This window comes from Piliocolobus tephrosceles, chromosome 8 (genome assembly GCF_002776525.5).
Source record: "Piliocolobus tephrosceles isolate RC106 chromosome 8, ASM277652v3, whole genome shotgun sequence".
In the NCBI taxonomy this organism is placed as follows: Eukaryota; Metazoa; Chordata; class Mammalia; order Primates; family Cercopithecidae; genus Piliocolobus; species Piliocolobus tephrosceles.
In genome coordinates, this window is record NC_045441.1 from 96,234,918 (window position 1) to 96,249,116 (window position 14,199).

Here is a 14,199-nt window from a genome sequence, read left to right on the forward strand (position 1 = left end):
GCAGAAGGAGAGGTAGACCTCATTTTAAAATGTGTGGTACAATGCTTGCTCACTGTGTGCAGATCCTCCTGTGGGCCTGAATGTCCCTACAGGGGCAGGTTTATGTAGCATGAGCTCTGATGGTCATTCTCAGGTCATTTTGGCAAACTCTGAGTTACCCATTACTACACATTATTGTGGATTCCTGATGGTCCTTATAACCTACACGTATGTTAACAAATAGCCCATCTTGTATAACTTAAAATTTCACCTATCATTCAGTTCTGTCACATTATTATATAATAATATAACACTAGAGTACTGGTTAATTGTTAATAAGCCATGGTACTACTATTTTCTAGCTCTTATGACAAATGAACTGTATTTAACTTATGAGATAAACAGGCTTTTGGGATCCTTTTTAATCTGGGATTTTTGCCTGGGTGACTGCTGCTTCTCATAAAATATACAAACAAATAATTTTTGCTTGTCGATGCTCATAAATATCCCATGAAATATGAACACATACTTTTAAAATGTCCTGAACACGTCGCATTTGTCAATTCCCTTTGACTTGGGCCACCCACACTGCAACTGTTCTCTTCATTTTACACCTCTAGCTTCCTACTCTCTCAGGCTGATCATGCCACCTGGGGCTGGTGTGGAACATCAGGTTTCAAAGATCCTCCCATCACATCATCACATACCACTCAATGTGACCCTCTTTTCCTCATGCCCACCCGCCTTTTTTTTTAAGTCGGAGTTTCACTCTTGCTGCCTAGGTTGGAGTGCAATGGCACGATATTGGCTCACTGCAACCTCCGTCTCCCAGGTTTAAGTGATTCTTCTGCCTCAGCCTCCCAAGTAGCTGGGATTATAGGCATCCACCACCATGCCCGGCTAATTTTTTGTATTTTTAGTAGAGACGGGGTATCAACAGGTTGGCCAGGCTGGTCTCGAACTCCTGACCTCAGGTGGTCCACCCGCCTCGGCCTCCCATTGGTATGACAGGTGTGAGCCACTGTGCCTGGCCTCCTCATGCCTTTTGTAAATCACAGCTGATTTCACTTTTTTCATGTTGCTCTTTTACTTTCTTTGTTCTTTCCCTACTTACTTTAGGAAATTTCTCTCTCTAAAAAATGACCAACAGATGACTAGTACCAGTGATTTACTTGTGTTAAAAAAAAAAGAAAAAAGAAAGAAAGCTTTAATTAAAAAAAATAAAATTAGACATAAGGAACAAGTACCTTTTGTCTTTCATGCCCATGAAAGTACCCAAGAGGCCCTTTGAACATTTCTACAGGTCTCGTCTATCTTTGAATATTTTAGTTATATCTGCTGTTCCTCAAGCACCATTAATGATAAACAAAAACTATAGCTTTTCTTATCTTAATTTTTGCTTTAATTATTAGTAGAGTCATAGCACTTTTTTCTACCTTTTTATTGCAAATGAACTGTGTTTAAGTTACATTATGACATAAACAGGCTTTTAGGATCCTTCAGGTCTGGGATTTCCTAGTAACCTAATCACTCACCATTCACAAAATACTTTCTATGATAACATATTCAGCATTCCTAGAATGTAATCCATCTGTGTAGTGATGGTGATTGGCATTTAGATAGGAAAGTACTGACAAAAATAAGTACACCCACTATGAGCTTTCCGTTGCACAACCCTCCAACCTTCTCCCTCAACCAAACCTAGTTTATACAATAAAGCTCTTAACATTTCTATTTTGATCTCTTTAAATTTCAGAGAATGCTCTTTTGTATTGCTCAGGCAAAATAATGTTTGTTAGCTTTCAAAATTCAAAAACGTTGCTCATTATGTGGATCTTATAGATACCAGTTTTCTTTCTTTCAACGAGACAGTGAAGGGAATGGAAATGGCAGGCTCATGGTGGGTATTTGCTATCTAACATCTCATTTAATCTTTATGACAATTTTGGGAGTAAGTATCATTGCTCCCATTTTACAGATGAAAACTTCAGGCTCACATGTATCCCCCCCCACCTTTTTTTTAAAGAAATAAAGAAAAAAAAATAAGGTGCAAAGAAAAAGAAAAGCTCAGGCTCAAAGAGGCTAAACAAATTTCCTTGAATATGTGGCCTTTTGATGTTACTGTTTTGATATGGGAAAAGGTTTGGTAATTTATAAAAGAAATCATTAAAATACGTCACCTTCTAGAAATTACAAAAGAATGTGCAAGACTGGTGTTCTCACTCTATGCCCAACTAATAGTTCATTATTAGGGGCTGGCAATGGAGTGAGGCTGTATAGGGCAGTGGTTAGAGTAGGAGTAAAGGTTAGGGATGGCACTAGCTCGTGAAGGGAATGAAAGACAAAGATGGGATGAAAGGGTAGAAGTTCTGGGTGGAGCTAGAAGTCAGGGATGTCTGTTGTACATTACTAACAAAACTCAGTTATTTCCTCTTTTGATAAAGTTGCTTTGATGCAAACTTCCTAAAGCAGCTACATCAAAATATATACTCCAAATTCCTCCTTAGTTAAAATTATCTGGCTTTAGTTTTACAAGTTTCTAAGTGGCAGTGTGAGAATTTGAACTCAGGCCTATGACCTCAAAGCCTATGTTTGTACCACACCATATTTCCTGAAAACAATTGCCAATTCTAAATGCTACAACAACTATTCTCTCTCAATTGTACACTTATGTATTTATTTAGAGACACAGTCTTGCTCTGTCACCCAGTGAGATCATGGAGAGCAGTGGTATGATCTCAGCTCACTGCAACCTCTGCCTCCTGGGTTCAAGCGATTCTTGTGCCTCAACCTGCCAAATAGCTGGGATTACAGGCATGTGCCACCACGCTCTGCTAGTTTGTGTATTTTCAGTAGATGTGGGGTTTCACCATGTTGGCCAGGCTGGTCTTTGAATTCCTGGCCTCAGGTGATCTGCCTGCCTCGGCCTCCCAAAGTGCTGGGATTACAGGCATGAGCCACTGTGCCTGGCCTTAACTGTACACATTTTAAAACTCAAACTCTATATTTAATACGACAGCAATGTCCTTCCCACCTGTTGTATCTAGCTGGTTTATTAGATGAATGTTATGTTCATCTAATAAACTAGAGGAATGTTAATGTTCCCTTGGTGTTATCACTAATAGTACTAGATGCAATATAATAAACTTCAATTAGAATTTTTCCCTTAGTGATCTTAAAATATATGTAAGAGGTTTTAAGGAATATTAGAACCTAAAGGAGACAGAAGTTCTGAGTTCAGATACTATGTATGGAAGAAAGTATTCGAAGAGTTAAAAGTAATTCATTTCTCCACTGGAAAAAAGTGCTCTAGGATGACATGCTGGAAAGTGATTTATAGCATATTGACTGTAGTTCTTCTAATGAAAAAGCAATTGTCCAAGTTTTCCCTGAAGAACATTCTGAGTAACGACAATCTACGCTCATGGAAAGTCATGAGTTAGAAAATGAGAACCAAAAGAACTCACAGCTGAGAAAAACCAACAATAATTAATTTAACACCAGCCATTCGTAAGACCACATATATATTTCAAAATTTCCCTTGAGAGAAACAAGGTCATTAAAGGGCAGAGACCGCATACTTAAATATGTTTAAATAATTTTTACTTCATAAGACAATATGCTCCAAAGGTTTTACATTTAAAAAATGACAGCTTGTTTTAGGACTATGAGATTATAATAAATAGTTGGTCGATATCATCACTTAAATTTTAATATTGTAACAAGTGTTTCTGAAAAACATCCCCAAGGTGAATTCACATTAAATCTTGGGCAATGTATTCCTTAACAGTGGCAGAGAGAAAACAATGGCACTAAAAGGGATTTTATTCTGACTCACTGGCTAAGAAAATAGGAACAGTTTGAGATCTTCCATGTTGTTTCATTTTAATGAGAAGCAAGCATTTTTCATGTCCTTATTAAAGTGGTTAATGTGTTTCTGTAGTCTCATTATCACCGCCAGGGTATACTCTCTGTTGTTTCATAACCAAGACAACTCCTTTTCGTTTCAGAGAAGATCAGAAAGTCAAATCGATTGCTCACATGTGGTTGTTAATAAAACTCCTACGGGGCTGCTCAAGGTGCCCATGGGAATTGTACAATTATTTATGTTTTCTTATGGTTTTTCCATAATTACTGTGATTGTACTTTCACAAAGTAAATGTATCTCCACCAATTAAAGCGGTGGTGGGTTAAGAATATTCATCAGACTTGTGTGAAAGGATATTGTTCTTAGGGTTTTGATCAAAGCACAGAAATTAAACTGCTGTTATCATGCATTCAATGCAAGTGTTAAATTAAAATGCTCAGCAACTTTTGCATTTATCTGAGCAGATGTTAACTATTTATGAAAGTAAACATGATACAGGACTTGCATTCATGATATGACTCTGTTATATTAAAAGTGTTAGGAAAAACTCTTCTACACAAACTTGAACGATAGAGTTTATGGTACATGATCAGTTTGAATTACTGTAAATTCAGGTCAATTTAAATTTTCAGAAGCAAGAAATTCTAAGAAATCTCATTTTGTTCTACATCTTTACACCTTATTGGCTTTATTCCTTTATTTTCTTTAAAGTCTCCGGGACTAAGAAAGAACATCTGTAAAAACAAGCATCTGAGTCTACCAAATAGAAAATGTGTCTCTTGAGCCCGGGAGGCAGAGGTTGCAGTGAGCTGAGATTGCGCCATTGCACTCCAGCCTGGGTGACAAGAACAAAACTCTGTCTCAAAAAAACAAAACAAAACAAAATAAAAAACCCAAAAAAACACCACCTTCCTACTTTGTCTTATAGAAATTTAGAAATTTCATTCTATCCAGTTTGACAGTGCTTGCAGCAAAAGTGACCAGCTGTACCTCCATTCCATTAGCTGTCATTTTGATGCTAGAATTTGAGCCTGCTGTCTGTGAGATCTAACTATACATGCACAAGTCCCATCGAAGGTAATTTTCTGCGCAATAGTGTGTAAAATTTACCTCTATTTATGATAAGGTCACTGATGGGTCATTTATGATATGCTCTCTGGAAGCAACAGTGGTGAATAGCTTTCAGTGAGATTCATCTGAAGGAATTAAATTGGTCTGACCATGACTCAATACAAAATAAAAATCTCTTAGTAAATGATTCTTCAATCATATTTCCAGTCCTAATGGAACCTAGAGAGGGGCAGTATACACAGTGGTGAAGGTTGTGGGTTTTGGAATCATACAGGACTGAGTTTAAGTCCAGGATCTCTGGGCCTAGAAGACCCTAAAAGAACTGGCCTCTGCATATCTCTTGGTTTCCTTGACACTCACTACCTCACTACCTGGTCTCCAGGACAACTGGCCTCCTTCCTGGTTCTTGAACATGTCATGGTCACTCTCGCCTGGGGGAACTGTGTGCACCACAAAGTTTCCTGTAGTTGCATTTCTCTTCCTCCAGATCTTCATGTGGCTGGAGCTTTCATGTTCTCCCACTTTCCAATCAGTGGAATGTGTTATATCCACCATGTGAACTACACAAAGGTAGCCTCCTCCGAGAAGCCTCTTGGGAGTTTCCTACATAAAGCAGCCAGCTCCTGCCCCTAGTTAACACTACTGTATTATCCTACTGATGTACATGAAGTACTAATCACCTTTAAATTATTTACTGTTTGTTGTATAATTAAATTCGCACATGACCCCAGGAGGAAAAATCTAAAAATGAAGGGTACCTTAATTAGGCTATCCCACAATTTTGAAACCCCACTGGCATTAACTATATGAGTCACTGGTCCAATGGTGTTTGATAACATGGATTAAAAAGGAGATGTTAGTTAACCAATCATGGCTAAAAATACTTCTGGGGCCTTATATAAGAGAGCATGAAAACAGAGTGACTCATGATAAATTTTATTAAAATAGTCACTAGAGTGACTTCATGTTTCATTATGAACCCCATGGGCCTCTGAAGTCACTTTAATTACTAACACTTTTTGAAAAGGTTTTTTTTGTTGTTGTTGTTGTTTTTTAAATATGTAACTGTGGGAAATGAAAATTTGAGATTAATAAATATGGTAATTTTTTTTTGAGACGTTGTCTTGCTCTGTCACCCAGGCTGGAGTGCAGTGGCGCGATCTTGGCTCACTGCAAGCCCCACCTCCCAGGTTCATGCCATTCCCCTGCCTCAGCCTCCCGAGTAGCTGGGACTACAGGTGCCCACCACCACACCTGGCTAATTTTTGTATTTTTAGTAGAGACGGGGTTTCACCTTGTTAGCCAGGATGGTCTTGATCTCCTGACTTCATGCTCCACCTGCCTTGACCTTCCAAAGTGCTGGGATTACAGGCGTGAGCCACCATGCCCAGCCATAAAATTTTACGTTTATTTAAATCTATCAGTATTTTGTTTTCGGTCCTCTTTCCCAAGACATTGTACTTGCAGACATACAAGTAGGCTTGTGTAGACATACTTGTAAAGACTTGAAAACAGTACTTCTGTTTTCAAGTAGATCAGGAAGATCATCCTCATGTTCTAATTCCTAGTGCAAACTGTAACAACAACAACAATGAAATCCTTACCAAAGGGTCCAGTCGTGGCCACAGTATGGCTGAACATTTCCAAGGTAGAATCCCAGAGACTGAGTGACATCCACAAGATTGGTAAAGTCAAGACTAATGCTATTGAAAAGTACAGACGTCATGATAATCTCATCAATAGCCCATACATCTTCTCCCTGGGAAGAATGATACGGCTGCCACCACCTGAACTGAATTCCAAACTGCCTTGCATCATCTGGTAGTTCTACAGAGATTATTCTAGAGAAAAAAAAAAGGGGGGTCAAAATTCAGATTATTTTGTCATCTTAAAACACAAATATTTATAGTGGGATCGATTTTCTCCTGAAGTATAGCATTAAAAAATAGTTCTCCCATGATTATAAACATGTTTCTTTGAGATGTCCAGTTTCCTGTCTGTTTCCAACAAAGTCTTCCACACACACCCCAAAATGTAACTTTGCTTTCACTCATCTGCCTTTGCAAAAGCTCTCAATAAACATGGTGGTCAAAGTGACAGTATTCATCACAGTCTGGTAAAGGATCTTGGGCAGCTTGTTACACATATTACGGTTTTGGCTGTTTGGAACCAGGATACTTCCTCATTCCCATGAGTTTATCATAGTGTGTGAGGTCATCTGCTGTGTCATGGCAGCTATGACAATAAACCTGTATCTGACAAATGGGGAAGAAAATTAAGAATAATATCTAATTTCCAGGAGCAATTATTGTACACAGCAGCAGGAACCATATATTAATTGCCACTGCAATGACATCTACTTGAAAGCTCTATAAATCACAGTACCATGCTGCTCGCATCCATACGCAGGTGAGATGTGAAGCAAATGGCAAAGGGAACATTTGTCACCGTCAAAGTACAATTAAACACCAGGAAAGGTGCTTGCAGTAAAGACACACTGGAAGGGCTGAGTTTGTTTTGTTTTTTTTAAACTAATGAGCAAATAAAAACTTCCTAAGTCAAGTGACTAGTTGAATAACTTAGAAAGAAATTATTTTAAAACTTCAACATCTAAGGCTGTATTTACTGAGAAATTGGATTGGCTTTCATATTTTTATTGTGTGAAGAAACATGCTAAACCACCTCTTGGGAATGTGCTGTTTTACATATTGAAAGTTATTTAAAAAATAATTACCTAGTTTTCCTTTAAATAATCTGTACATGGATATTTGGGGTAGACTAACATGACTATCACCATTGATTATACAAACAGTACAGAACTGGTAGGACTTGTTGCAACAGAAGAAAACATATTTTCTAAATAAAGGAAAATCCATATGCAAATACAGAAATAAAACTTTAAAAACATCTTTTTTTTTTTTTTGACAGAGTCTTGTGCCGTCGCCCAGGCTGGAGAGCAATGGCATGATCTCAGCTCACTGCAACCTCTGCCTCCCATGTTCAAGTGATTCTCCTGCCTCAGCCTCCTGAGTAGCTGGGACTACAGGCGCATGCCACCACATCCGGCTAATTTTTGTATTTTTAGTAGAGACAGGGTTTCACTGTGTTAGCCAGGATGGTGTCGATCTCCTGACCTCATGATCCACCTGCCTTGGCCTCCCAAAGTACTGGGATTACAGGTGTGAGTCAGTGCTCCCGGCCCTAAAAACAGTTCTTAAACTAAATGTATTACATAGCTATAATACATTTATGAGTTTTACATACTTTCTAAAATCTATAAAATTTTTCATCAGTGTAAATTTATTAGAAGAGTCAGGTTTTGTTAAATTAAGTATTTTACTAATTTTCATTTTAATTTTTCGAATCTGTTTATTAAATAAATGCATATATTTATAAAAATACATAATATATAGAAAGAAACTAAATAAACTATATTTAAACTGGTTTAACAATGAAAATATCAGTCATTGATTTAATAATTTCTTTAGCAGTTATTAAAAACATAATTTTTCTTCATATTAATAATTATAAAAGCAGTTAATATTCTCTCTGATGAAAATAAATATTATTTTTTAATATAACAACTGGAAACTAGAATTTCCCAGGCAACTTTTAAGGAAAATAGTGTATATGAATGTGATAGTAGTGAATGAAGTGACCAATATTTTCATGGCAGAGGTGTTAAGATTATGGGTCTGTAATCAGACTCTTGGGCCAGTGTTACCACTCTGACACCTAATGGTTAATGATTTCGCAACTGTAGATAAAGCACTTGGCTTCTATGTGTCTCAGTAGCTTCATCTGTGAAATTAGAATAATGCTATTCTTACGGCAAGGGTGAGAAACTTTTTTGTCTGGTTTCCACTATTATGCCTTAGTACCTAGAGCAGTATCTGGCGCATAATAAGGACTCAACAAATTTTTGCTGCATAGTACGTATTATCAGTATATGCCTGATAGACATGTGAGTACAGGGGCACAAGGAGGTTAAATAATCCCTTTAAGGTTAAGCAGACTATAAGTGCTAATGCCAGGATTTGGATCTGGAGAACTTGGCTCTAAAGCCTTGTTCTTAACTTCTACATCGTATCTTTGGGTGTAGGAGGAGTTCCTGATGATTTTACCTCTTTGCAAATTATAGTGGCTGGTTAGAATAGCTGTGAAACTGTCTGATCAGAATATTCCTAGAGGAGAACACAGAGACTTAAGTCAACTTTCTACCTCAATCTTCCTTTTGTTTGTAGGTCCTAACCTCATAGATTTATTTTTTTAATGTTTTATAGTAATATGTACTATTGAATTGGGTGACACATAGAAACAAAGAGGAGATCAAATATAAAGATCAAATTGTTTAAAAAGTGTTTTACAATGATATACACTATGGAATTGGATGACATGATAGAACAAAGAGGAGATCACATATAATAATCAAGACATAAAAAGAAACTAAGATTAGACTTCATAATAATCTTAGAGTAAAAACAAGCCCTATAATTAAGAAGAAAAGCTAGAATAATTTTAGTCTCACCAGTCATACATAATTTTACATTAAGAAAAATACCAATTAGTTCACAAGACATTCTAGTCAGTTGGAATTAAAAGACTAACTTAGATACATTAAATTTTTATTAATAACAAGCAGAGAGAGTTATTTACTGAATGAATCATAGGCAGCAAATTATTTAAAATAGTCGAAGAGTAATAGTGGTTAGCCAACTAGCACGTCTAATTTATGAATCACACTTCATTTTTGAACAACCATGGCATGAAGAAACAATATGGAATTCACAGCAATTACAGGCAGCAATTTATACTGAAGGAAATATAGCAAATGGATAAAGGCATCAAGATATATTTAACTTTCTTATGAAGAATTTACATGGCTTGTATTATTTATCATATAAAATATAATTTGGTATCTAGAATATATCAAATTCCTCTTCTGCCATGTCACCTTTTATTAATATTTGTAAGACAGAGGGGGCAGGAGGAAGAATTATGGACAGAGATACATATATATATATATATATACACACACACACACACACACACACACAGAAAATTAAGGTGTTTTTGCTACCATTACCACGTTCTCCTTTTAAAAAAAAAACTCCACTGTGATCTTAATCTTTCAAGCCATGCACATATCTAATACTGAAAAGCCACCTTGATTCTTAGAAGAAAAATGTTGCTGTCAAATGGTAGGCAAGATTAAACGCGCCTTTGCAATAGCACATTAAATGTGTAATTATTTTTCATATCAACAAAGATTAATTAAATTTCATGATATAGATTGATTACTGAATTTTGCAGCTGTCCATCTTTGTTAGAAAAAATTGTGCTTTAGGCCAACTTAGGATTGTGGTATTTTCTTCATGCTTTCATCATCATTACCTTGATTTTTGTTTAATTTTCTTTTAATGGTTACTATGGAGAGTCTATGAAAAGTTTCTTTAGGATTCATGTGTCTCTACTTAGTAAGAAAGTTGAGTTTAGCACTAGATTTTTACCTATACAGGGAAAATACCCAACACAGTTGATGCATCTTTAAAATTTTAGAATGTATAACACTTATAAGTTATAATAGATGTTAATCATTATCTGTTACATGCTACTTCATTTTCTATGAAAATAAAAGTTCTCATCTATTTGCAAATACTTAAATAAAGGGGCCGTTCTAGGCAAAACTGTAAAATATATAAAATATATCCTCAGTCCCCCCTCTCTTACTTTCCTTAACCCTGTCTTTTTTCCAGGGTGCCAATGCAAACTTCCGTGTCCAAAGCTTTCTCTCTTTCTCATCTCCTCATGATTAAAATATACTTCCAGGAAGTGAAATGGAATATTAGTCCATTTATATGTGACTGTGAATGTAAGCCACGGTATCAACTACTCTGATGGAATTTTAACTTTAAATCTTAATCCCTCGATATTTTTAAAGGCATTTCAGTGAGTAGCTCAGTAAGTGTTTAGGAAGCGAAAGGATCTTTCAGACACACCTGAAATTGTACCATTAATTTTGTTACTATTCTGCCAACATTGAAAGATAGCCCAGCTTCAAGTAAGACTTAAATCTGACAACTGATACTATATATGATGAAATCTATACACTAAAGAAAAATAGAAATGGTCTGAAGAAAGGGCTTTAAATAAACCCTAACATCCCATTTTTGCCAGAGAGACTATACATGCTAAAAAATGTCTTTTTATTCATTACTTAATTATATTACATGTAAATCTTAATAACATATTGGTTATACGATATATATTACATCATATAATTTATTACAACATTAAAATATATCACTAATATTTATCAACAGCAATTACAATTTAGTGCCATATTAAAATCCTGTGTAATAGTGTTAATTACTTTTCTCTCTCTTTTTTTTGAGATGGAGTCTCGCTCTGTTGCCAGGCTGGAGTGCAATGATGCAGTCTCAGCTCACTGCAATCTCTGCCTGCCGGGTTCAAGCAATTCTCCTGCCTCAGCCTCCTGAGTAGCCGGGACTACAGCTGCGTGCCACCACACCCAGCTTATTTTCGTGTTTTTAGTAGAGACAGGGTTTCACCATATTGACCAGGATGGTCTCAATCGCCTGACTTTGTGATCCACCTGCCTCGGCCTCCCAAACTGCTGGGATTACAGGCATGAGCTACCACACCCAGCCTACTTTTCTCTTTTACAAGCATCGAAATATTTCCCTTAGATGCATATTTTAAAATATGACAATAAATTCCTTCAAATGATCAGAAGTCAGTGGGATAAACGAATGGGTTGGCTTGGTAGTTTTTCGTTGCAAGACACATCAATCTTTGTCCGCCATCTGTCAATGGAAAAATATCTAGAATTTGATACCATTTGAATTATGATTTCCCCAGGAGGGAGATATCACTCTACAACCATTTTTCCAAATGCTTTCCAACATACCTGGGCTCATGATAGCTGAGATATGAATAGTGCTCCAGGAGTTTCCAAGTTATCCCATTATCATAAGAATAATGCAACAGAACTCCTTCACCAGGCTGGTCAGGGGCTCTGCATGTGCTCAGAACAGATTTGCTCCCCAGTCTCAGTGTGAACTGGAGAAACCTAGACACAAGTTGTCTATAATTAGTGTATGCATAAACATTTTTAATCATAATGTTCACTTTGGTCTTTAAGGAATTTCAAACTGATTTAAGTGAACTACTCCCAAATTAAATGTTTCTACTCATCCCTCTTTTATAAAATGTAAGTAATTTCATTGGGAGATGTATGAGTATGTGTAGATATTCATGTACATGTCGATACACATATTTTATATACAGATAGATCCATAAAAATATAACTGGATGTTTATGCACATTTGTATACTATGTACTTGTGTACATACACTTAAAATGCCAATCACTTCTTTACTGCATTATTTATTAGACACTGGGGGAAGGGAAGTTGTAGAGTAAATCTAATCAGCCTCTGCAAGCTGTCAAATAAATAAAACTACATAAATAATTAACTAGCTCTTGGCTTAAGAACATAGTTTTGATGCTAACATTTCATATTTTAAAAAACCTAGTCAGTCATTAATATCCAAGTCATTGGTGAGCCTCCTAATTTACTAAAAACTAGGGCAAATTAACTGTCAATAAACTGTAAGCTCCCTACAACCCTGGTTAAAAATGAGAAGATGTCTATCAGAAAAAATATAAGAAATAAAAATGGATCATATAACTAAATTCAACATTAGTATCTGGCTTTTGTATGTATTCTCCCCTGCCTTCACTCACCTGGATTGTGAGCTGTCAAGGAAGGATGTAATTAGCTGACGCCGCCCATCTTTGTTGAAAACCAGGGCCTTACCGCTGGCCAAGACACCACAACCAAAGCTGACTTCAGCACCACGGATAGAGTAAAAGTTATGGTAAGAGGAGAGCCTAGAACTGCCAAAGCTTTCAGAAATAAACATTGGGAATGTCTGGGATGCCATCTCACAAGCTGGGCCAGAAAATCCAGGGTCACACCTGAAAGAAATACGGTGAAATTAAATCTTAAACTGTTGGCTGTTTTGGAGATTCTTGAATCTACTTTGGGGGGGAGGAAGTCCAGAGGCTAGGATTTCACTGAATGGTAAATGAGGCTCATTAGTCTTTGGAGACTACTGAATCTGAAGATTTGATATGGACTGTAAATATTACAGACAAATACAGTCTTTGCGCAGCCCTGCCATAAAAAGCCTACAATTAAAACAGCAATTCAGCACTCACCTTCAACCAGTACCAGCAGTTTATCTAAAATACATCTATGTTCATACACATTTCCAACTTAAAATATCTGTAAAAGGTTTATGTATATAATTTTATTCATAATGTTCATTACATTTATAAAAGAAACAGCATAAAGCACTTCTAAAAAGGTACCCAGAATAAATTTTTTCTAAGAACAAATGTTAAAATACATGTTATGCTTGTGATAGGAATTAAATATTTAGAAACTATTGGAAAATGAATCTATCTTTAACTATTTCAAATGTATAAAGGGAATATGTACACCGTTGACCTAGATAGACATCCTTAGCAGCACTGTGTTGCCTCTCAGTGGACTCTCTCAAATCAGTGGCACTTCAAGAAAAATAAACCTTTCCCTACTCCCCAATAACCTGTTTGCTTCTATGTGAGAATGTGCTGTATCTATATTAGCTGACTAGAATATATAGGAGTGACCCAAGTCTTCTACCAGTGAGAAAACCTCATCAGAGATGAATCAGCAATGGAAACATCTATGTTTTAAGGAGATTATTCGTCATGAAATAGTTTCAAATTCTTTGTTTTTACTGTGCTATTTCCTTTTCACTACATTTATAAGGTTGCTCAGTTGGTATCTTTTTGAGTGGGGGATTCTCATGGGAGCATTCAAAGCTTGCTGAAGTCTGAAACAAACCTTTACAAAGCAAATGTACCAATGAAGTGATACTATGGCATGACTCAGTATACTTCTTTGGCAGTACTACTGAGACTCGGGTCTATGCTGGCCTTTCAGGGATCCATAGAATGTAAAAATATGCTGAAATCAAATGACCACTTTTATGTATATTGGATTTTTTGGGGAGAAGGTTCAAAGGTTTTATCAGATTACCAAATAATTTGGAGCCTAAAATGCTAAGAACTACTGTAGCATGAAGTCTGAAGGTTGTCTTGGTATCTTAAGTAGCATCAATAAGGGGATGAAAGGAAAGTCAATATTTACTGGATGAGCCTTCTTTCACATGTTGTCTAATGGACTTAGACTGAATAGCCAAGTT

General features: G+C 36.4%; 1 protein-coding gene across 2 annotated transcripts in view; it reads right to left on the minus strand.

The window, feature by feature from the left end:
- The window catches only part of RELN (reelin), a 519,467-nt gene that overhangs the window by 161,715 nt on the left and 343,553 nt on the right, over positions 1-14,199 (minus strand). For both annotated transcript variants that reach the window (XM_023192552.2, XM_023192551.3), the window contains exons 18-20: positions 12,689-12,922; positions 11,850-12,011; positions 6,523-6,759 (exon numbers count right to left, since the gene is read on the minus strand). In XM_023192552.2, coding sequence (XP_023048320.1) covers positions 6,523-6,759; positions 11,850-12,011; positions 12,689-12,922 — 633 coding nt within the window. The remainder of the gene's footprint in view (positions 1-6,522; positions 6,760-11,849; positions 12,012-12,688; positions 12,923-14,199) is intronic.